Source organism: Babylonia areolata, chromosome 33 (genome assembly GCF_041734735.1).
Source record: "Babylonia areolata isolate BAREFJ2019XMU chromosome 33, ASM4173473v1, whole genome shotgun sequence".
NCBI classification, from domain to species: Eukaryota; Metazoa; Mollusca; class Gastropoda; order Neogastropoda; family Buccinidae; genus Babylonia; species Babylonia areolata.
In genome coordinates, this window is record NC_134908.1 from 18,426,148 (window position 1) to 18,451,847 (window position 25,700).

A 25,700-nucleotide genomic window follows, 5' to 3' on the forward strand; every position below is an offset into this window, starting at 1 on the left:
TTTCTTATATTTTTTCAGCAACACATCAGCACCAGACTTCTTGCTTGACCTGTGCCCTCCCTCAGCCTTGTCTGGCGACACAGTTCGTCATGTCGTTCAGGTGTACAACCTGTGACTTGACGCTCAAGTCAGGCCGGCAGTATGAGCGACACATGACAGGCAGATCACATGCCAAGAAACTGAAGGAGATAGCTTCCAGTGGACAAGGTCTGTGTGGTTTGAAGTGGTAACATTGATAACAGTTTAACACCATTAAAAAGATAAGATAGAATAAACTCCATTTTCTCATGTCATCATGATATGCTCCTCAGGAGCAGGTGTACATGAATGGTTCTGTGCATGGCTGGAGATCAGAAATGGTATTGAGTGTTAAAATGTGCCTGGATTTTTTTTTTTCAGTGTCTGTGAACATAAGCAAGCCTTTATAATAATTATGAACAGTGTGTTCCAATCTCACTTCACCACTTCAGAAAGGTTTGCAGAAACACATGCACAGAAAGGTTTGCAGAAACACATGCACGCATACACTAAAGCATGGATACACACACTCAAACACTAACACACACACATGCACACACACACACACACACACACACACACACACACACACACACACACACACACACATGCGCACACACACACACACACAGACACACACAGAACCAGAACCTCATTACACATGTGTATAATGATGTTTTGAAATTCAGAATAATATTTACAAACCATATTGGGGTTTATCAGTTGTAAAAAACAAAGCTAAAAAAAAGATGATAAACAACAGTGTCATATTTCTAACACTAGTAACAGCAATGAGCACAGTAGCCAAGTGATTCAAGAACTGGAATTCTATTTGCATCCCATTGCCAGTCTCCAAGTTGACATTCACAAATGCGGTCCTGCTTGTGCCTTGATTGCCTTAATCAGTTTATGGAAATAAGCTTACAAAAGATTAGATATGCACATTAAAGATCCTGTAACTGATATCAACACTTTAGTGACTGAGGACAGAAGTTGTCAATATCAATCCACTGACATTCAGTGATTGAGGACAGAAGTTGTCAATATCAATCCACTGACATTCAGTGATTGAGGACAGAAGTTGTCAATATCAATCCACTGACATTCAGTGATTGAGGACAGAAGTTGTCGTTGACAAACCACTTTCAATCAGTGATTGAGGACAGAAGTTGTTGTCATTAACAAGCCTCTTATACGTTCTGTCTGTTGCAGATTATGCATGTGACAGGTCTGTGACTGATGTGAGCACAGCCACCACACCCTGTGAGACAGACACTCAGAATCCATCGGCTGCTGTCATGAAGTCTGAAACAGACAGACACACAGACAGTGGTCCAGGTATTAAAGCTGAACCAGTTGATCAGGATGCAACAAGTGGTGTGTTTCACCAGTTCCAGTCTGTAGTCAAAAGAGAAGGGGATGTGAACATCAAATGTGAATCCTGTACCTGTGTTCATTTGTCTTCTTCACCAGTGACTCCATGGAATGTGAGGTGTCATTTTCAGTGTGAGAGATCAGAAGTTAAGTTTCCTTTTCAGACTGAATCCATCAGCACAAACATAAACCACGATGTTGTAAAAACTGAACCAGTCACAGCAAACATCAGCAGTAATGTCATCAAGACTGAAGCAGTCACAACAAACATCAGCAGTGATGTCATCAAGACTGAACCAGTCACAACAAACACCAGCAGTGATGTCATCAAGACTGAAGCAGTCAGAACAAACACCAGCAGTGATGTCATCAAGACTGAACCAGTCACAGCAAACACCAGCAGTGATATCATCAAGACTGAACCAGTCACAACAAACACCAGCAGTGATGTCATCAAGACTGAACCGGTCATAGCAAACACCAGCAGTGATGTGCAGACTGAAACAATGACAGACATCATGATGACGGTGAGACCTGATGCAGTCAGATCTGAATCCACCTTCAGGAAGGATGAAGACAACAGACCAGCAGGTGATAACCAGGTGGGTAAAACTTCTGGTATGGGGTACTTCATATTTTCTACAAGACATGTAATAAACACTTCTCTCTCTCTCTCTCACACACACACACACACACATATATATATATATATATATATATATATATAGATATATATACTTCCGTTGATTTTTTTAAATTTTTTTATCTCTCTTGGGTTGTGGTTTTGTTTCTTTTCCTTCTAAGTTATACTTTAACCAAGTGCACACAAGTTTTTCAGACAGTTTCTGGTGATCTAAGAACTTGCCATTGTTACTTGTAAATATGTACCATGACTGTCATTCTGTGACCATTTTTGACAGGCGTGACTGTAAACAAAGTGAATCTATGACATAACCCTGTTTTTGGTGTGTGTGTGTGTGTATCTGCGTGCATGCATATATATGTATGTGTGTGTGTGTGTGGTATCTGTGAGAGAGAGATAGAGAGATAAACTTTAGTAAATTAATCTTAATGTGTTGTCTGTTTTGTGTTAGCATCACATTTGACTATAAAAAAAAATTCTTTACACATTCCAATTACAGTGTCAGTGCACTTCTGTGAAGGACACAAGAAATAATGGAGAATTAAACATTTCCACAATCATTTTACTGTTACTATTCTCAAGTTTTGTTGTTTTCCTAATATTTAGCTCTTTAATGACACAAATTGAACATTGATAAATGGGTCAGTCTCCTGAAACGGGTACCATATGTGTTACATGGGGGTCAAAAATTAAAATTGCTATTTTGCCTTCAAAACCCATCACACACTGTAGATCATGACTTTATCCTTTCCTCTATATAATCTCTATACAAGACATTGATTTTTTATATGGTGTTGTTTATGGCATGTGTCATGAGTCTTGGTTGTAACGTTAACACTAAAATGTACTGCAATGTAATTAATTTTACTGTTCTATTTGGTCAATGAATATCAAAACTGATAACAAGTGCTGACTAGCACATTTGACATCAATAGGAACAGGTTTTAGTAAACCACTAGCAAGTATGTTCTACATCTTGATATGCAGGTTGCATATGCCCTCACACATTCACACAATTTTCTTTTTCACACATTAGGAAGCCAGAAGACAGTTATTTACATTACATTTTTTTATCATATTATTTCTACCATTAGCATGACAAAAAATAAAGCATGATAATTACATTAGATCTCAATGAGCAGCCATTCAATTTTATTTGATCTTGGTTGTAACACAGACATCACATGCCATATCTTGATTGTAACACGGACATCACATACAAAGAACTATTTACATTTGGATAATTTTAAGTGAAGTTTGTCTCTTTCTTCAAAGATCAGCTGAACGAAACACATTATCAGAGAGGCATGACAAAAAATAAACATGTTAACTGCACTTGTGTTACATGAGCAGGCAGTTAACTTTTTGTCTTGGTTGTAACACAGACATCAGATACAATACAATTTACTGATTACACACTTATTCAATCAACTTTGTGTCTGTTTTCTTACAAAAAGAAACAGCTGAGAGCAGGAAATTGAAAAAGAAAAGGAAAAAAAAAAAGACAAGTGTCATCTGGCACTAATATCAGGTTTGGCATTATCTTTCCACATCACCTTCATCGACACATGGAATATATTCTTTATCAGCTAAGTGTAATATTTTCCATGTGCTTTGGGCCACTTGATCTGTGGCTCTTGTGTTTTTTCATGTGTTCAACATGGTACAGCACCTAAAACAAAATGAAAAAATTTGCATGTAAAATCCCAGATTAGACAGAAATTTTGTTACCATTTTTCTTTTAATGATGGAGTCTCCCGTCGGAACGACGGATGAGTAGGCAGGCAGGCTTATCTGTCGGTGTGTGTCCCATATGGGAGAAGAGGCCGAATCTGGATGCGCAGCACTTCCCACAGGTGTTGCAAGGGAAAACGTCTCCAGAAGTTGAGCCCTGCTTCCTTCGCTCACTCTTCTCCTTCATGGCCAGCATTCTCTTGTTTTCAAACGTCTTTATGCCACTAGAGCACAGCATCCTCCAGCAAGAGCGGTCAAGGGCATCAGTTTCCCAGGAAGTGATGTCTATGTCACAGGCTTTGAGGTTTGTCTTCAAGGTGTCCTTGAAGCGCTTGCATGGTCTTCCAAGTTCGCGGCGGCCTTCCTTCAGCTGGCCATACAAGAGCATCTTTGGGATCCTGCTGTCTGTCATGCAGACAACATGTCCTGCCCAGCATAGCTGGCACTGGATCAGCAGGCTTTCGATGCTGGGCAGGCCGCTCCTCTCAAGGACCTGGAGGTTGGAGACCCTGTCTTGCCACTTTATGCCGAGGATCTTTCGTAGGCATCTGTGGTGAAACTACTCAAGTTGTTGAATGTGACGGCAATACGTTGTCCATGTTTCACAGCAGTACAGTGTGGTCAGCACAACAGCTCTGTAGGTTTTAATTTTGGTGCTGAGCCTGATGCTTTTGTTGTTCCATAGCCTGTTGTTGAGTCTGCCAAAGGCGGAGCTGGTCTTGGTGATGCGCAGCGTCACTTCTGCATCAAGGGCTCCGTTGCTGCATAGGGTGCTGCCCAGGTAGCAAAATTTGTTGACTGACTTGATCTCTGTGTCATCGATCTTGATTGCAGGTGGGGGGGAGGCACTGGCGTTCTGTGAGCTAGCTGGTTGGTACATGGACTTGGTCTTGCTGATAATGAACTGCATGTTCTCATGGGTGTGTACAGCAAGCGCGCAGTCATCAGCCTAGATGAACTCTCTCAACTGTGCCTCAAACACCCTGGACCTAGCGTGGAGTCGCCGCAAGTTGAAAAGTTTGCCATCTGTACGAAACTGGATGAAGATGCCCCGGTCACAGTCTTGGAAGGCGTCAGTCAGCATGGCAAAGAAGAGAATGGAGAACAGTGTGGGTGCCAGGACGCAGCCCTGCTTCACTCCATTTACCACAGGGAAAGGATCCGACTTGTCATTATTTTCCTGTACTGTCGCCTGCATGCCATTGTGGAATAACGCAATCAGTTGGATTAGGCTCTCTGGGCAGCCGAACTGTAGGAGGATCTTCCACAGACCATGGCAGTTCACTGTGTCGAAGGCCTTAGTCAGGTCTACAAAGACCATGTGGAGCTCCTTGTTCTGCTCACGGCACTTCTCTTGCATCTGGTGTATGGCAAACACCATGTCACATGTTCCCCTGCCTGAGCGGAAGCCGCACTGTGCTTCAGGGATGACTGTGTTGGAGACATGGTCAACCAGTCAGTTCTACTAGTATGATGTGGGCGAAGATCTTGCCGGCGATGCAGAGGAGAGAGATTCCACGGTGGTTATCGCAGGATGTTTTGTCTACCTTCTGTTTGTAGATGTGGACAATTGAAGCATCCTTGAAATCCTGGGGGACCTCCCCTCTCTCCCAGATAGACTGGAACAGGGTTTCGCTCGGGGCTGCTATAGTATATCCACCTGGTAGCGATCAAGCATTCTAGCATTGAGCGCTCTGCGCCTTTCTGGTCTATCGTCTCTGTCTAAAAGGGTGCCAACATTCCAGGCACCCAGACTCAGGGCATGACTCCTGGTTCTTTTCTTCTGTTGTTTTCGACCGCTAGTGTTGGATGTCCAAGTAGGTGCGGTTTCCTACTAGGTACTAGGTGAGGCAGGCTTTGTTTAGGGATCCTTTTATCTCCCCTTGCCCATGTGGGGAGAGCAGTGTTGTCCCTAAAAAGGGCTGCTCTGATGCTGTGGGAGGATACAGGCGCCGCATCTGCCCCAGTCTACGGCAGACGACCATCACCCCACAGCCGCCTGCATGCAGAATCGTGACTAGGAATTGCCAGCAGCATCCTCTGCCTGTCCCCGTTACCACTTCTCCATCGCCGCAGGGCTTGGGAAACTGGGTGTTGAAGGGCTAGCTTGTTCCGGCATCAAACAAAAGAGTATGCAAACACCTGGTCTCAATTGTCTGTATGTACCTGTCTGTCTGCATGTGTACCTGTGTTAATTAAACTTTGTTGGCCTTTGCTTGACAACTACTGTTAGTGGAAACCGTATGCAAATAAAACTCAGTGGTGTCGTAGGTATGAGTGAGACCGGAGATTAGAAAAGAGAGATAAACCACTCGCGGCAGGCCCCTTCTTACTGTCTATAACATTGCTGAAGCCGTTTTGGGGCACACACACAGTGCGGAAGGGTGGGGGTAAATCACCCTCTCCTTCCCCACCTGAAGGAAACTGGTCGGTTCTGACGGTTCAGCTGCAGTAAAGCGAAAGTTAAGTTATGCCTGGAATTTCCCACGTGTAGTAAGATTCGCTGTATACAATGAAAACCGATTCATTTTTGCTTGGTTTTTAGCACGTTTGCATCTGCTTGAATGTAGATAATATAAAAAGAAAATAAAGCAGCTCCCCCCACCACCAACTCCCCCCCCACCCCACCCCCACCCCGCCCCCCACCCCCCAGCGCAATGTTGCACATGAGAGAGACAGTTATAAATTATTGAACTGCGTTTTCGTAACGCTACTTTTTCTTCACACTTTCTGGTTTACATCACCATTTCTTCAATATATATATATATATATATATATATATATATATATATTGGTGTCATATACTGTACCATGTCAAACTGATGCGAACTAGGCCTATTGGTTTGCTCTGCTTGGCCAAATTTCGCGCGGCTAACAGTGAAAAGACGGGCCCGCCCGCTCTCAGCCAATCAAACGCCTCTAAAAGCTATAAGCGCTGAAGCATTCCTTTGGCCAAGGCTCTCCACGCCATCTTGTCAGGTTTATGCTCTGTCTCGTCTTACGCTTTTTTCGGCTATTAAGCGTATCCTTTTGGCCTTATTTTGTTGCATGCGGCTTGTGTTTATTGTATTCTTACATTCTGTGTACTCGATTCAACTCGGCACCCTCGATTCGTTCGTTTTTTTCTGCCTCTAAGTCGATCCTGTCTTTCCTTTCTCTGTTGGGGGTCGGATTTTCGCTGGGTGCCTAAGCGTGGGTTCCATGCCTCGTGTGCCATACCACGAAGGCAGGGGTCATGACGCTGGGATTGAGACTCGGCAAGAGACTCTCCCAGGCCCGGAGCTCATGATTCCTCCCGATACGGACCGCGGCGATGCGTCGTTAGACGCGGATCGCGGAGGCGACTTTCGTACCAGTAAAACGGTCATGAAGGGGACCGTGGGGAAAGAGGTACGAGCGTCGCCTCCCAAGGTGTCCCAGCGCGAGGCAGGGAGGGGGGGAATGGCAAGTCCTCTCCTGGCTATGGGGACTCGCAGCTAGGCGCGAATTCCCAAGGGGAGGCCGCGCACGGCCATTACCCGGGTCCCCACTCGGAGACGGCCCTCACGGGCCCCATTGTTGTTCCCCCTCCTCCCTTCTCTGTCGACCCCCCTCCCCCACCTCCTTTTGGTGGGGGAGAAAAAGTTGGTTCCGGGGGGGGATCTCTACTTTGCCCACCCCGGGCCAAGCCACCCCAGTCTCCCCACGGGAGGGGATTCGGGGCGCGTGGCAACCTGCTCTGCAGGTCTTCCCGCTATCCGGCCGGTCTCCCCTGCTGGGGGAGGCCCGCGTGTGTCAGGCGGTTCCGGGCAGTCAGCCCGCTTGTCTGCGAGCGGGACTGACACCCAAGTCGCACCTGACCTCCCTCCGACTTGGCCAGGTTTTTCCCTTCATGGAGGTCAACGCGCCAATGACCCTTGGGGTTCGGGTCACAGTATGGCTGGTGCCCATGGGTAGTTAGCCCCATTCTACCCATACTGGGGTGCACCTATGGTGCACGCTGGGTTGCCGGGAGTACCAAGGGCCAGCCCCTTGTCCGCTCCCCACCCGACCCAACCCAGCACATCTCACAGGGTGACACACACAGCCCCGACAAGTGGGATCGACTTCTTGTCGGTCAGGTCGAGCTCCTCGACCAATATTGCCACTCTGTCCACAAATCGGGTCTCTGTCAACCCACAGGTGACCTCCACGGTCACAACGGCCTTTTTGTCAGGACCGACGGCGGCTGAGGGGCCCTACTTGGCCCGGGGGAGCCTGCGGTTCCCACCTGCCCAGCCCTCGGTCCTACAGTGAGATGAGTGCGTGTTTGTCCCCTCACAGCACCCGTGGGTCCCTCTTGCATCCAGGGACGCCCTCTCAAGAGGTGGCACCCACCATCCCAAACATGGTTGGACCTACGGTCCACACGCTCCCCACCCGCTTCAGGTGTCAAGGACATAACAGCGGTGGCCATGGTCCCGGCTCGGGATCGTCCCAGCTCATCCCGCTGGGCTGACCACAGCTCACAGGACTCCCCAGTGGGTACATCCACTTGGGATGGCACCCAGCAGGGGATGGACTGCGAACAAGAGTGGGAGCCCCTGTCTTCGGATGAGGACGAACAAGCAGATGAGCACTCTTCGCCCACATCCCAGGGGGGACAGGTTGAGCCCGCGCCTCCCTAGGGACCAGCCTGAACCAAACTCGGACTTTGCCGAGCTCGAACTGACCCTCCCCAATAGGGTCACGTATGCCGAATCAGTCCCTCAGGCTACTTTGTTACCCTTGACCCTCCTTACGCCATGTGACTCTAACTCCAGAACCACAAGGCGACTCAGAGTGCCAGAAATGGTGCAGGAATGGCTTAATAAGCCAACCCGCACTGTCAGGGGTGCTGCTTCCATCCCTCCTCCAGGCAGGGAGTCCCTCTCTGCCCCGGGCGCCTTTTCCCCGGGAAAGTTCCTTAAAGATTCCTCCAAGGGAGGCGTGTGGTCCTGGTACACACAGATCCACCCTGCCTACAGCGGAGCAGAGCCCTCCGCACAGGACAGGATGTTGGTCTCACAGCGCATCACCTTCAGCTACCCTATCCTTTAAAACGTTAGCAGAGTGGGACAAATTGGCCCGCCTCTGCCTCCTCGAGGTTTCCACGGCGTACACCTTCGACGCGTTCCTCCACAGGGCCAATGAGCTGTGGGAACAGTGTCCGGTTAATCAGGACACGGGGTCTCCTTCCTCTGTCCCGCCTGGCCTCTTCACAGACCAGAGGTTACACGCTTTTGGCAATAGGGTAGCATCTGTTCTCACGGCAGCTGCAGACACAGCTACCAGCCTTTACTTCAATACTGTGCTAGCGTGGCGTGATGCCATTCTCAGCCTCTCTAACATTCCTGTGGAGGAGAGGGCTGCCTGCGGTCCATCCCAGCACAGCAGCACTCCCTCTTCGGCCAGTTCCCGCCCCATTTTGTCAGCCACAGGGCAGAGACAAACAGGGAGGTGGCCTCATATTTGGCCCACACCTCTCATGGGCTCCAGGGTTCTATGCCATTGAAGAGACCGGCCACCAGGGCCCCTCCATATACCACGCCGCCTAAGTCAAAGCAGCGTGTGCAGAATCAGTGGCAGAGGAATAGACCACCTTATGTCCGTCCAAGCCGACCGGCCATGCCCAAGGCCAGAAGGCAGCACCCCCAATGACTGGCCCCGATTCAGCACCGCCAGTCGTTCAGCCCCTCCAAGTAGGAAACTTGTCCCGGCATGCACATCAGGGGCGTGCTCTGGGACTCAACGACGGGATTATGTTGGTGCTAGAGTCGGGGTACATGCTGTCTTGGGTGGAGGACCGCCCCCCTCTAAAATCCACTCCTCCTCCTTAGGTGCCCAGCTCGACAGAGCAGGAGAGCGTCCTAGAAAAAGAGATATCGCACCCACTCCTCATGGGGCTATATCTCAACTCTCGGACCCGGGCCCCGGTTTTTACGGCTGGTTGTTGGTGATTCCAAAGGTCTTGGGAGGGTGGAGACCAGTTTTGGACTTGTCCCCCCTCAACAAATTCCGCCCCAAAATCAAATTCAAGATGGACACACAGGCACAGATTCGGGAGACCATCCAACAAGGTGATTGGCCTACCTCTATCGATCTGGAAGATGCTTATTTTCATATACTCATCCATTCGGCATCCCATCGGTACCTGAGGTTCGTGTGGAGGGACAAGGGATTCCAGTTCCCGGCCCTCCCATTTGGTCTGTCCCTTGCCCCTTTCCTGTTTACCAAGGTGGTGACAAGACAGATTGGAACACCCGCAGCTGATCCTCATTGCACCGAAATGGCCAGCCCAGACCTGGTTTCCGGACCTTCAGTCCCTGACACATGTTTCCACCCCTGGATCTTGAAACCAAATCTCATCTGCTGAGGCAGCCTCGCTCGGGCACTCCTCATTCCAATCCTCAACTGCTCCACCAGCACGCATGGCTGCTGTGCGGTCGGAACTGTCAGCATCACCATTTAAGTCCTCGACCCCTCGGTCGGCCTCTGTGTCGGCTGCGCTGACCCAGGGGTGTGCCTCCTCTCACCTCCTCTCCATGGTCACCAGAGCAAGGAGGCAGAGAACGGAGACCTTGTATGACTTTCGCTGGAAGAAATGGTTGCGGTGGTGTACAGCTCAGGGCATTCCCCCTACGAACCCTACGAGCATGGAGCTGGCCAACTTTCTGGCTCTCTGCTCCTCGGTTCTCATCCTGTCTGCTAGTTCTGTGCGAGGGTACAGGTCTGCCATCTGTACCACAATGCAATCAGCTAGGTGGTCCCGCCTTTGAAGCGGATTTCCTGCTGAGAGAGGTGGCTAGGGGTGCCCCTCTGAAGGAAACTAGAGACCCCAGAAGAGTGCCCCTCTGGGACTTGTTCCTGGTGCTGGATTTCATTCGAAAACAGCCCTTCCAACCATTGGGGACTATTCCTTTTGACATCCTCACCCTCAAGACCACTTTCCTTCTGTGGCTGGCCACAGGCAGTCGTAGAGGTGAGCTGCATGGTCTTAGTGGAATGCCACAAGATCTGGCCTTCCACAGAGATGGTTCCATCACTATTCGTTTCCTTCCAGAGTTTCTGGCTAAGAACCAAGACCCTGAGGTTCCTTCCCCCTCTCTTGAGGGTCAGACCTTTGTCTGATATTCTTGCCCAAGATGATGCGGATAGGCACCTCTGCCCTGTTCGGTGTCTCAAATATTATTGGGATAGGTCTCGCCATAGGCGTTCTTCTCAGAGGCGTCTCCTCATCTCCCTCAATGAGAATTACAAGAAAGACATCGCTGCAGGCACCATTTCCCGCTGGGTTCCCCAAGTCATTCGTAGAGCCTACTCTCATGCACACAGGGATATCAGCTGTCTTCATCCCAGAGCACACGAAGTGCGGACCATAGCTACTTCGGCTGTTTTCCAGCACTCAGTGCCAACGCAGCATGTCTTGGAGGCAGCCTTCTGGCGGTCTGAGAATCCCTTCATCAACTTCTACCTCAGGAATTTCCGTATGACCAGGGCTGACGGTTCCAAGGGGATTTCCTTTGTCGCGGCTAACACTGCCGTCTCAGTTACAAGGGCTCCCCATACGAACCAGTAGGCGTTGCCCTCCTCCATTTGTTTTAAATTCTGCATCAGTTTGACATGGTACAGTATATGACACCAAAAGGAGGAGTTTGTATTATACTCCATGTTTGGTGTTACATATATATACCATGTCAAACTCGAATGCCCGCCCGTCCGTCCCCGCGTCTCCGCCGTGGTTCTCATGGGGCATTTTTGTTCATGGCCACGGAATGATTCAGCGCTTATAGCTTTTAGAGGCGTTTGATTGGCTGAGAGCGGGCGGGCCCGTCTTTTCACTGTTAGCCGCGCGAAATTTGGCCAAGCAGAGCAAACCAATAGGCCTAGTTTGCATCAGTTTGACATGGTAAGTATATGTAACACCAAACATGGAGTATAATACAAACTCCTCCTATCAAAACATAAAACACATATTCAGCTCTGTCTCTTTTCTAACATCTGTCTATACATACATACATGCATACATGAATACATACATACATAAATAATTTCATATAGATCTATCAGTATGTAAATCTAAATCTATCTATATGTACATAATCATATATATAATTCATATATATACGAACGCTTCATGTTGCCCGAGCAGGCCGTTGTATTGTGCTCTGTCTCTCTCTCTAAGTCTCTGTCTCTGTCTCTCTCTCTCTCGGGAGTTTTACATGGCTGTTAAAAGCATCTACGATTCTGTACTTGTATGTGTTCGTGACAAAGGTATTTATTCAGACTTTTTTCAGTGTCCAAGAGGGGTTAAACAAGGTTGTATGCTAAGCTCACAGCTGTTTTCCTTTTTCATCGGTGAATTGGCAGTGGAGTTATCAAAGAAGGGGAGACATGGAATACAAATGATACCTGGCGCAACAGATTTGCTCTTAATGCTATTTGCTGATGATGTTGTTCTCTTGTCTGACACACCCATAGGGTTACAAAATCAATTAAATGCCCTTAAGCAAGAAACAGACAGACTACAACAAACAGTGAATCTCGATAAGACCAATATTATAGTTTTCCGCAATGGAGGTCATCTTTCGACTCATGAAAAATAGTGCTGTGGTGATAGGGAAATAAAAGTAACCAATGCATATAAATATTTAGGAATGTTATTCACAACAAAATTGAGTTTGACATCTGCGTGGGATGAAGCAAACAGAAAAGGGAAAAAAGGTGTAATCCAAATTATAAAATCACTCAGGAGACTGCGTTCGACTGACGCTTTCCTTTAGTTTGGGCGGGGCAAAGGCAGCTCATGAATAATGAATGTGTGTCGCGGCGCAGGCTGCCTGGCTTCAGCAATTTCTGCAAGTGGTTTATCTCTCTTTTCTAATCTCCGGTGAGACCTATCCAGTCATAACCTGTACTGTGTACAATGATGTGTTAAGGTGCTCAGTAAGAAGTCAAAGGTCAAGGTCACTTTCAAGACAATATGCTTTACAGTATCCTTTTTATTCCAGTGCCGTAATTCATGTGTTCAAATCAGTGGGTATTATATATGTGTGAGTCTTGAAGGCTTTGCCTCTTGGGGTTTTTTTGTGTGTGTTGAACATACAGCACATTGTGTATTGGTTGTATTTGTATTACTCAATTTACTGTTAACATTGGTTATCAAAACTGATTTTTCATTTCAGAAACTAGTGAAACTTCATTCCTCAGTCATTGACAAAACAACACCTCAGCTGTCAGTGTCTGGAGCGAACAGAACTCCTGTACACAAGTCTGCCAACACTTCTGGGTCACTGCTGTCCCTGAACAGAAGTCATGTGTGTCAGCAATGTTTTGCTGCCTTTGTGACATTCAACAGTTTAAAACTACATCTGATGCATGTTCATGGTGAGAAACTGCATGCTGTGTTACCTGTGCCCTCCACACCTAGTAGTTGTGATGCTGGTAACTACAGCAACATGAATGTGGAAAAGGTTGCTGACCTTGACAAGAGAAACATTGTGCAGAGAAAAAACAACAAATTTGATGATAACACTGACAAGGAAAGTGAGGAGAAAAAGAGCAGGCGCCATGTGTGTGACGTGTGCAGTAAGGCTTTTACAAAGGCTGGTCACTTGAAGACACACAAGTTGATTCATACTGGTCATAAACAGTTTGTGTGTGATGTGTGCAGTAAGGCTTTTACTCAGGCTGGTAACTTGAAGAGACACAAGTTGATTCATACTGGTCATAAACAGTTTGTGTGTGATGTGTGCAGTAAGGCTTTTACTCAGGCTGGTACCTTGAAGACACACAAGTTGATTCATACTGGTCATAAACAGTTTGTGTGTGACGTGTGCAGTAAGGCTTTTACTGAGGCTGGTACCTTGAAGAGACACAAGTTGATTCATACTGGTCATAAACAGTTTGTGTGTGACGTGTGCAGTAAGGCTTTTAATCGGGCTGGTATCTTCAAGATACACAAGTTGATTCATACTGGTCATAAACAGTTTGCGTGTGACGTGTGCAGTAAGGCTTTTACTCAGGCTGGTCACTTGAAGACACACAAGTGGATTCATACTGGTCATAAACAGTTTGTGTGTGATGTGTGCAGTAAGGCTTTTACTGAGGCTGGTACCTTGAAGAGACACAAGTTGATTCATACTGGTCATAAACAGTTTGTGTGTGATGTGTGCAGTAAGGCTTTTAATCGGGCTGGTATCTTCAAGATACACAAGTTGATTCATACTGGTCATAAACAGTTTGCGTGTGACGTGTGCAGTAAGGCTTTTACTCAGGCTGGTCACTTGAAGACACACAAGTGGATTCATACTGGTCATAAACAGTTTGTGTGTGATGTGTGCAGTAAGGCTTTTACTCTGGCTGGTAACTTGAAGACACACAAGTTCATTCATACTGGTCATAAACAGTTTGTATGTGATGTGTGTAGTAAGGGTTTTACTCATGCTTGTACCTTGAAGAGACACAAGTTGATTCATACTGGTCATAAACAGTTTGTGTGTGATGTGTGCAGTAAGGCTTTTACTCAGGCTGGTAACTTGAAAACACACAAGTTGATTCATGCTGGTCATAAACAGTTCGTATGTGACATGTGTAGTAAGGCTTTTACTCATGCTTGTACCTTGAAGAGACACAAGTTGATTCATGCTGGTCATAAACAGTTTGTGTGTGATGTGTGCAGTAAAGCTTTTACTCTGGCTGATCACTTGAAGAGACACAAGTTGATTCATACTGGTCATAAACAGTTTGTTTGTGACATGTGCAGAAAGGCATTTACTCAGGTTGGTGACTTGAAGAGACACAAGTTGATTCATACTGGTCATAAACAGTTTGTGTGTGACATGTGCAGAAAGGCATTTACTCGGGTCGGTAACTTGAAGAGACACAAGTTGATTCATGCTGGTCATAAACAGTTTGTGTGTGACATCTGCAGTAAGGCTTTTACTGAGGCTGGTAACTTGAAAACACACAAGTTGATTCATACTGGTCATAAACAATTTGTATGTGAAGTGTGCAGTAAAGCTTTTTCTCAGGCTGGTCACTTGAAGACACACAAGTTGATTCATACTGGTTATAAACAGTTCGTATGTGACGTGTGTAGTAAGGCTTTTACTCTTGCTTGTTGCTTGAAGAAACACAAGTTGATTCATACTGGTCATAAACAGTTTGTGTGTGATGTGTGCAGTAAGGCTTTTACTGCGGCTAGTAACTTGAAGACACACAAGTTGATTCATACTGGTCATAAACAGTTTGTATGTGACGTGTGTAGTAAGGCTTTTACTCATGCTTGTACCTTGAAGAGACACAAGTTGATTCATACTGGTCATAAACAGTTTGTGCGTTAAGTGTGCAGTAAGGCTTTTAATCAGGCTTGTACCTTGAAGAGACAGAAGTTGATTCATACTGGTCAAAAACAGTTTGTGTGTTAAGTGTGCAGTAAGGCTTTTACTCATGCTTGTACCTTGAAGAGACACAAGTTGATTCATACTGGTCATAAACAGTTTGTGTGCAACGTGTGCGGTAAGGCTTTTAATCCAAGACACACAGGAGAATCCACACAGGGGAAAAACCTTACAGGTGACCACACTGTGATGCTAGTTTTAATCATTCAAGTCGCTTAACAGACTAACATCAGGTCAGTCCATGCAGGTGACATACCCTATGTCTGTGATGTCTGTGGGGCAGCATTCTCTGAGACTGGTCACTGAAAAGGACACAAGAGAACCCACACAGGAGAGAAACTTCACGTGTGCACAGACTGTGGAAAAGGTTTCTCTGAATCCAGTGATCTAAATTGACATCAGTTGACCCACACAGGAGAGAAACCTCACACCTGTCCACACTGTGTGCACACATGTATCTTTCTCTCCATCTTTTGATGAGAACCAATGCTGAACTGATGGGTTAACTCCATGCACTTGTGTAAATAATGTGAAATAAATTGTGATGCACTGTGGTTGGATGGATGGTCAATGATGCATATATTTAAGGTGATTGTTTTCTTCACATGATTTATTTGCATTATCATATTTCTGATTTGTAATTCTTTGAGCAATGTAATTTTTTCCCCTTTGTCATTGTTCTTGTTGATTGTCTCCTTTTGTTTTGTTTTTTTTTAAGGTTTTTTCTTCATTTCTTTGTGTTGTTTCCTCATGTGTTGTAAATATTATAAAAGAATCAAAGAAAGGAACCAAGAAAAAGAAAAAAAGAAACCAGATGACCTAGAAAGTAGATCCAAGTGGAACAGTCACATTTTTCACAGATGTAAGAGGAGACTTCTTGAGGACCGTGAGGGTATTGTTCAGGATTCATAAACGACAAGTTAATGTTATCAAACGAGGTGCAGTTTGATTGGGTTCACCATTTTGATCGGAAAACATGACTCCCCAATTATCACCAGATACTGTTGTTGATTTTATGAGAATCAAATCAGTGTTCTTAAAGAAAAGGAAATTGAAAGGAAATGATGTGAAGGACTTTTCGTTTTGAGTGTGTGAAGTAAGAAGAAAGTTGTCACCATATTCAATAAATGCTCGTAGCAATGGACAGAGGTGCTTGATAGTGTTTGAACATCTTGTTATTGATGGGAAGAAATTCTATCTGGATCAAAATGATAAGTTTAAAAGAATCTGTGTGAAAAAGTGACGACAACACAGCAAAATGGTTCACTGCTCAACTTTACACGGCACAACGGTACATTCCATTATTGTACAACTTTATACTGCTCAATGGTATATTTCAATGCTGTACAACTTTACACTGCACAACGGTACGTTCCATCACTGTACAACTTTACACTGCACAACGGTACACTTCAATGCTGTACAACTTTACACTACACAACGGTACACTTCAACACTGCACAACGGAACACTGGTACTGGTACAGTTGTACATTGCTCAATAGTACACTACACAGTGGTACATTGCTCAGTAGTACAGTGCATAATGGTACACTGCTCAATAGTACACTGCATAGCGGTACATTTGCATATGTAATACAGCACAATGGTACACATTGTTTTTTCTCTCTTACATTAATGGTGTATTCTTTTTGTGCCCAGGACATGTGAGGTGGAGGTTGGCAATTTTTTTTTAATTTTTTTTTTTATGCCAGTTATTCTGGATGATGTGTTTTGTATTATTGTTATGTATTATTAATATTATGTTGAGGTTCAGGTTCTTTTATTTTTTCCTCTGCAGAAAAATTGACAGAATGGTCAACGTCAGAGGCATGTCCTATGTGAGCTTTATGTAAGTGAATATGACTTGACTTGTGCCTGATTTTCTTTTCCAGCATTTTTTTTTTTTTTTAATACCCATTTTAGTGGGATCAGTATGTAGTTTTTCAGTCCTGATATGGCCCTGTGTAGTCGGCTGGACAATAACTGTGTAAGCAACAAAAGATTAGAAATATTTGATTCCGATGGCAGTTGCTAGATGACAGTGGCAACTCACAAAGTTTATTCAACTGTAGTTTGGAAAATGAATACGAATGAAAATTATATCACAGTGTTTCATAAAGGAGTTGGGGATTGAGGAGTGGGGACTGGGGGGTATGCCAATGATTCAGTGGTAACATTGTGTCTGTGACTATGTATTGTAAAAATGCTCATACATTTTATGCCATTGGAATGCCTTCTTTCTCTCAGTCACTGTCACTTTCTCTATGTCTCTTTTTCTCTGTGTGTGCATAGGAGTGTGTCAGTCTGTCTCTATCTCTCTGTATCTCTCTCAGTATGTCTCTCGTTCTCTCTCACTCTCTCTTTCTTTATATATGTAAGCACCAACACTAAAACTTACTGAAATGCCATGGGTTATCATTTTCATACGCATGTGTGTTGGTACGCATGTACTTATTTCCAGTATGGATACATACAGATCAGTGTATGGATTGATGTATTCATATTTGTTCTGTTTTGTTAATTGAAAAAGAATATATAAAAGAAAATCAAAAATCATTTTTGAACATTGTTGTTTATGGATGAATATGTGTGTGTGTGTGCTTGCGAGTATATGTGTGTGTGTGTGTGCGTGTAATATTAATTCCAAGCATGCTTTTCCTCAGTGATTTCTTGCCATGTTAGTATTGCCTAAACAAGTAATGGCATTGCCATATGCTATAATTTGTGTGTGTGTGTGTGTGTGTGTGAGTGTGTGTGTGTAACATTCATTCTGAGCATACTTTCCATCAGCGTTTTCTTGCCACACACAGTTATCCACACAAGTCACAGTATTGCCATATACATTATTACAGATCTGCACAAGTCACAGTCTTACATGCTTTGTTATCATATCAACACAAGTCATGGTTTTGCCATACATACTGTTGTCTACAAAAGTCAGTCTTGCCATATGCACTGTTATCTGCACAAGTCACAGTATTGCTGTACGCATTGTTAGTTACACAAGTCACAGTATTGCTGTACGCATTGTTATGTACACAAGTCACAGTATTGCTGTACGCATTGTTATGTACACAAGTCACAGTATTGCTGTACACATTGTTATTTACACAAGTCACAGTGTTTCTGTACGCATTGTTATCTACACAAGTCACAGTGTTGCTGTACGCATTGTTATGTACACAAGTCACAGTATTGCTATATGCATTGTTATGTACACAAGTCACAGTGTTGCTGTACGCATTGTTATGTACACAAGTCACAGTATTGCTGTACGCATTATTATGTACACAAGTCATGGTCAAAGCAATCACTGACATTTCTTTCTTTCTTTTTTTTAACCATGTCCCATTCATGATATTTGGGAAAGAATTTTTGTTCTAAGATATATTCACATGCAATACATAGATAGTCTGCACTTTTTTGCATGTCATGTACGCTCATGTATCTGTGTGGGCTATTGTTTAAAAAGCATCACCTCCCTTGTATCATTGTACTCTCAAAAACATTAGTACTGGTTCATCAGGAAAAAACCAGAACAATCAACACTTGAAGTTAGCAGTTGTTAATCAGTTTATAAAAATATTCATGATTTGCTTTTAATAATAAGAAGAATAGATCATTTATTATAATCATTCTGTGAGAACATGAGAGTAGTGTTTATTTACTTTCTTTCTTCTTCTTCTTCTTTTCATTGGGAAAAATCTCAATTTTTTGTTCAGTCACCAACAGATTTCATAATTTGGAGCACCAGACATAGCCCACATGGCTGAAAAGGGGTATGTAGTGCATGAGACAATAAACCAAGGTCTCATGTGCAGCAGCACACACTTGCAACGCTGAAAAAGAACTGATGGCAACGAGAGTGTCATTCTCTGCCAAATTATGTAAAAATAGATGGGCACAAGCTGATTAAAGCATTGGACTTTCAATCTGAGGGTCCCAGGTTCGAATCTCGGTAACAGTGCCCGGTGGGTAAAAGGTGGAGATTTTTCTGATCTCCCAGGTCACCATATCTTTTTTATGCAGACCTGTTTGTGCCTGAACCCCCTTCATGTGTATATGCAAGCAGAAGATCTAATATGCACCTTAAAGATCCTGTAATCCATGTCAGCCATACACAGCATGTACACCCCCAAAAACGGAGTATTGCTGCCTACATGGTGGGGTGAAAACGGTCATACATGTAAAAGCCCACTCATGTACATACGAGTGAACGTGGTTGTTGCAGCCCACGAACAAAGAAGCAGAATGTAGAAAGAAATCCACTCTCATAGGTACACAAATATATATGCATGTAATCAAGGCTGACAAGCACGTTGGGTTATCATGCTGTCAGGCATCTGCCTAGAAGATGTGAGGTAGCGTATATATGGATTTGTCTGAACACAGTGATGCCTCCTTGAGAAATTGAAACTCTACCCTATTATATGTTTGAAGGATACCCCAAAAGAAGTACTGGTGACTGTGCAAGCCAGTTGCTGGGCCAGTCAGTCTTGAACCATGTATAGTATTCACTGGCTCTTAGAGTCTGAAAGAATTCAGGAACCTAGGGCAGGGTCGTTATTTTTTCGGTGTGACCCTTTGTGGGATAGAACTCGGATCAAACTTCAATTTATTACTGTTAAGTATTTATTCTACCCAATGAGAGGGCATCACCCCAGAATCATGGTTCGAGTGTGCGTGCTAGCTATCTGGGCACATTGGGTTTAGCCCCAACACTAGCTGCTTTCAAGGGCCGCTTGGACACTCACTGAAGCAGTATTCCCACCCTTTATGACCCAGAGTGCCACCACTAATCACAACCACGCATACAAGTTTTAGAACAGTGACGAGCCCAGAACAGCAAACAGGCCACTACCAAGCCTCATGCGTCTGACAAGATCAAGATCAAGATCAAATAAATTCGTGTCCAACTCGTTCTGGGCGTCGGTCGCTTAAAACTCTTAATGGGATACCTGATGAATGATACATTTTAAAGTCTATTGCAGTTCATTATTTACTGTACTTGGATGTGTCTGTTACTCCGATCAAACTTAAGTCTTGAACAGCAGACAAGTCGTTAGTCATCGTGGCGACAATTGCTAAAGGCCAGATCAGTACGTTGGGTTTACGAACATCAGTCGTCTAACTCCTTTTTTGATTTTCTTCTTTTTTTTCAGATGTGGTGACGGTCTGTCTGGATCAGTCCACACGATTTGACGCCTTGAAACTGAAACAAAACCTGCTAGCTGAAAGATGTAGTTGTCATCCTCAATACGTTTTCCGTGTTCATTCGGATCAACTTCCGGATAGCAAGCGAACTACTCGTCACAGTTCCTTTGAGCCGCTCAGATTCAAAGTTTGCTGAGTGTCACATTAAAATATGTGATATGAAGAGGTATCTGTGCTTGTTATTTTCTTATGTTTCGACAAATGATGGGAAGTAGGCTCTTAAGCATCTGTAGCTGTTGTAATAGCACAAAACGATCTGTCAAGTGTCAGGACAAGTGAAGTTTCTAAACAGTCCGTAAGTTGTGCTTGAAAAAAACACACCCAAAAACAGAAACACACACACACACACACACACACACACACACACACAGATGTCCCATCGGACAACGTTCCACAGAATAACTGCCTTTCAAAAAGAAAAAAAAAGTAACTGATGTTTATCGAGGGGAAAAAACAACAAAAACACACCACCAAACTTGACGTTTCTTTAGAAATTGTTCAGTTAATATTTTTAGAAAATGCATCGGATTAGGAAGCTAATAAGTTGATAAAAAAAAAGATGAAGTGATAATAATAATAATTATATTTTCAAAACAAAATCACTTGAGTTGAAATGAAATGTAATGTCGCACTTTAGCATCCTTAATTCCTGGAGCTGAATTCAGGATGCCAAAGTGCGATTATACCATTTCTTACTAATGTTAGTAGTTCTGTTCCTGAGTGAATATTGATATTTTTGCTTTGTTAGAATTTGAACACTTGTCAACTGGTCAAGAAAAGTTCCATCAACATTATTTGTGGAACTATACCGAGGTGAAGAAAAGAGCACAGCATGTGTTCCGAGATACCATTGGATAAATTTTGAACATGTATCCCAAGATACCATTGAACAAATTTTGAATTTAATTCAGTAGATTTTATTTCATGAGGGTAATACTAATAGAATAAGCAACACAATCCTTTCATTTTTTTTCCATCCAGCCCTTGATCTGTTGAGTCCATTGAGCTAGTTATTTTTTCTTTTAGCTCTGTACAAGATACACTGATCAACATCACATTAATATGTTTATAGCATTCATGACTCAGTGAGATAGCTACATACTCTTCTGATCAACATCATATTAACATGTTTTTGCATTTAGGCCTCAGTGAGATATCCACATAATGTGACATATGTACTCTTCTGTCGGCTTAAGAGAAAAGAAGTGAATATTACATATGATAATTGATCATTGTAGAGCTGGTGTCTGAATTATTCCACAAGCTTTGCAGCACTCACACCAGCTCAGCTCCAACAGACTGGGGCTCAAGGAGCAGGATATATCATGTTCTTGTTTTATTACATAAATTTTCTGGCTTAATATTTATTTGTCCCGGTATGCTTTATGAATTCTCCAGTCATTGTACTACTGTAGAAATGACCAAACATCTGTGGAGTTAAAACTGTGCAAGGTACAGTGACATACTGTTTCTTGACATTAAGGGGGGACTTGGCGTGCATTTTTGATGAAAAATCACCAGAAAATGTGTTTTGGGGTTATTGTAAATTTTGAAAGAATAATATATCTACAAACGCTTTTTGGGTGTCTTTTGCTTTAATTTTGCATAAAAGTGTGTGTAATTGTACTTTTTTTAATGTAGGTGGCCTCAAATATTTATCGGAAATCGAAGTCGAATCACAAAAATCGCTATCTTCAGACCCTAGCAACCACCACTTTCGTTTTACCAATTGAGGTGTGTGACCGCTCGTTTGAAAGCTCTTTCCGGTCAACCTTTCATATGCAAACAACCTCAGTGCGAGAGCTCCGCGAAGCACGAAATGGCTCACCCAACAACAGTGTATAAACCGGTGATTGGGCCTAAGCTGTCACGAGGGTAAATCCATGATTCTGATTGGCCGAAACTCCAGTCATCCACCATCTTTGTTCATAGCGTCTGTTTCGAAGTGAGCGAACTAGGACATTCATTTTGTCAGTTTTAGGCACAGTTTTGCTTTTTTTACAATGCCAAGAAAGTTTGGAATGAAGTTTAGAGTACTCCATAAGTTTGGTACAAAGAAGAGAAAAGGGAAATGTGGAAAAGCCAGCCGCCAATCACAGCAAACTGAGGTCGAATCGACAACCTGTGAGCCGACTCCATCAACGTCGTCTGCTATGGAATACCCGTCCTCTACTTCAAAGAAAAAAAAAAGGACTTTTTCTCAAAAAAGAAGGCAGTGTCTGATTCTAGTGAAGAAGTAGATGAGTCTGGACCCAGCAAAAAACAAAGACTGGAAGAGGAAGCTGTAGAAGAAGTGAGAAGTGACGATCTCAACATCATCATGAACCTGAGCTGCCTTCAGTCTCTCATCGATTCCAGTGGTGCATTGTGTCCAGAATGCAAAGAACCGGTAAGTCAATCGTTGATTTCTTTGTTTATTTTTCGTTTTCTTTATCATTCATACTTCTTCCTGGTCCTTGTGAAGTGTGAGAGGAGAGAATTAGATAGTGGTGTGAGGGGGTGAGTGGGGGGCTGTGTGTGTGTGTCGTGGGGTGTGTGTGAGAGGTTATGTGTTTATTCAATGTGTGTGTGTTCCAGGTTGTGTTTATTCAGTGTGTGTGTGTGTGTGGCTGTGAGTGTGTTCAGTGTATTAGTGTGTGTTTCAGGTTATGTGTTTATTCATAGTGTGTTTGTGTGTGTGATTATTCTGTGTGTTTGAATATGTTTCAGGTTATGGGTTTGTTCATTGTGTATGTGTATGAGATGTGTATATTCCATGTGTGTTTCAGGTTATGTGTTTGTTCAGTTTGTGTGTGTGTGTGTGTGTGTGTGTGTGTAAGACTGCTTGTACAGATGTGTGTATATGTTACAAATGTATGAAGCTGTGCAAAAAAAAGTGTACTGTAATGTATCATGTGTTTCAGAGCCTGAGGGTGACTGAGGGAGGTCAACAAAGGGTCCTCGGCCCTGCTGGATGTGATGCTGGAACTGGAGCTTGTGGGAGGAAGCACTCTGGGTGACTTTGTTTTGAAAGAGGACACTGCCAGGGTGGTGAAATCCAGCAGAAAATCATCAGAAAAGGAGAAAGAGAAAAAGAAAATGGAGATGGTGCGACGCATGGAACGCCAGGAAAGACAAGAAAAAGAAGGGGAGGTGTATGGGCCTGGGCAGTTCTGAGTGTTTGATTTCCAATGCCACATAGAAAAAACTGTACAGAATGTCTTGACAAGGTATCATACTTGATAATTATTGGAAAATGATAGTAATACTATTGAAAATTGTTCCTTTCATTTGTCCACATTAAATTCTATCTTTGGAGTCAAATTTCTCAAAACGACTTTTTATTCCATACGTATGTACTGCCCTCCTTTACTGTACAAGTTCTACAACAGCTATTGCCTTGAAATTTTGCATATAGATGGAAAAATGGCTTCTGAGTGCAATGAAACCATTAGAAAGTATGGATCTTGGACAGTTTTAGTGTTATATTAGGTTAAAAATAATTATTTACATTTGTCAATTTTCTCCAAAGTCTTGGCGATGGTATTTACATTTATGTACATTTATACATACTAATTTATGTCTATTGCACTCTTCTATTCATGTCCTTTGTATTGATTATGATTTTAGCTTCAATACTACCTAACTTTGCAAACTGTAGAGGAGGAGCAGACGTACTCGTTTTCGACAGCACAAAAACAAGAAAAAAAATCATAAAATTATTTCTATGTAACATGAACATTTGAAACTTTGCATTCTAGCTCCAAATCCACTTTGCTGTCTATGTGCAAAATTTCATGGCAATAGCTTTAGTAGAAGTCGAGATACAAAAATACTAGAGAAATGCACGCCAAGTCCCCCCCTAAAAAAAAATCAAACATACACTGATATAAAGGAAAACAAAATCCACATGCGTCTGCCTATGGTTTGCTCACCAAAATGTCATGCAGAGGCATACACATGTTCACACACACACACACACACACACGCGCGCGCGCGCGCACGTAAACACACACACACACGCACACACACAGAAAAAGAAAACGAAAACAAACACATCAATCTGTCAAATATTCCAGATAATAATCTGTCATATATATGCAAATATTATGTATGCAAATATGTATATGCAAATACATGCATATGAACCCATATTTGCAAATATGTATATGCATATACATGCATATCAAGTCATATTAGTATATGTATGATATGTATGATTGTCAGTCATGCCCAACTTTGACCACCAGAACAGCAGAGGAGGCATCTGCTGTCCTGACTACTTGGGCTAGAATTTGATATAAATATTAGTGGAGAGTGTCCAGCCAAAGTTACATCCCCAATCTCGGTCAAGAGTGTTTTAGGACAGTTGGTGCTGGGATGGTTCCCAAAGGACAACTAGCCCACAAGGCTGCAGCACTAAGAGCCAGTGCAAGAACTCATTAATGTTCACATGCAAATGCATGCTCACACGCGCACACACACACATGGACACACGCACATGCACGCACACACACATTTAAAGAAATGAACTTAACTACAGGTGTGTGATACATGCATGCTTTCAGACATTGTGAAAAAATGGCATCCCCTGACCAGCAAGCGATGTCAGAGGTGAAGATAGAGATTGATGTGGCTGAAGAACCACTGTGGATGACACAGGATCAGTGTTCAGGTCAGTTGCACATCCATCATTTTGATTTTAATTTAAGAAGACATTTCCTATCCTGGCCCAGTAGTATGGAACAAACTGCCCTTCTCACTCAGCCACGTGGATTCCTCAATACTGCTCAGCTGTAAAAAGTATCAAAACACAACTCTCCCATTCTGCCTTCCATCTTTGTGACAAATTTGCTTGTCATGAATGTGTGTGGGGGGTGTGCATTGGTTTGCATGTCTGTGTTTGCATACACTTGATTGTGTATGGTGTACCTGATGCAACATGTATTGTAAACACCACAAACTCCCAGGTGTGAGCATCAATCTTCATTATAATGATTTAAAGTCCATGTCACTTGAGAGTGTGCCACAATTTGCAGGGTGAGGTCCCACTAAGAATCAGCCCAGTTTGAATCCTTGTTCTTCAACCAGTACAAACTGACAGCTATATAGAGCTAGTTATAATAATAGTAATTAGTAAATAGTGCTGTACAAATTGTACAAATCCAGTCTTTAACATATCCACCAGCTTTTTTTAGATAAGCTTGTTTGTGTATGTATTTTATTTCTTCTTTTCTTTTTCTTTTTTTTTTTGGAGGGGTGGGGGGGGGGTGCTTTGTTTTCTTTTTGTTTGTTTTGTTTTCTTTTGTTTTGCCATCACAGTCAGGTAGATTATGA

The 25,700-nt window shown here is 43.5% G+C and overlaps 1 protein-coding gene and 1 long non-coding RNA gene across 2 annotated transcripts; both read left to right on the forward strand.

Moving 5' to 3' along the window:
• The first annotated feature begins 1,899 nt into the window (after window positions 1-1,899).
• LOC143277215 (uncharacterized) lies at window positions 1,900-15,360 on the forward strand. Its single transcript, XM_076582002.1, has 2 exons — window positions 1,900-1,994; window positions 12,952-15,360. Exons 1-2 carry the CDS (start codon window positions 1,911-1,913, stop codon window positions 15,109-15,111), a joined length of 2,244 nt encoding a protein of 747 aa, XP_076438117.1. The 5' UTR covers window positions 1,900-1,910; the 3' UTR covers window positions 15,112-15,360.
• Window positions 15,361-22,222: 6,862 nt separating this feature from the next.
• Window positions 22,223-23,687, forward strand: LOC143277237 (uncharacterized). The gene is made up of 2 exons (XR_013053700.1): window positions 22,223-22,773; window positions 23,288-23,687. It is a non-coding gene; the product is annotated as an uncharacterized LOC143277237 (long non-coding RNA).
• The last annotated feature ends 2,013 nt before the right edge of the window (window positions 23,688-25,700 follow it).

Bases quoted from the DNA above. Each gene is read 5' to 3' on its own strand.
- LOC143277215 (XM_076582002.1), top strand. From the start codon at position 1,911: ATGATGACGGTGAGACCTGATGCAGTCAGATCTGAATCCACCTTCAGG. The intron at 1,995-12,951 runs GTGGGTAAAACT...TTTTCATTTCAG, and splicing joins GACCAGCAGGTGATAACCAG to AAACTAGTGAAACTTCATTC.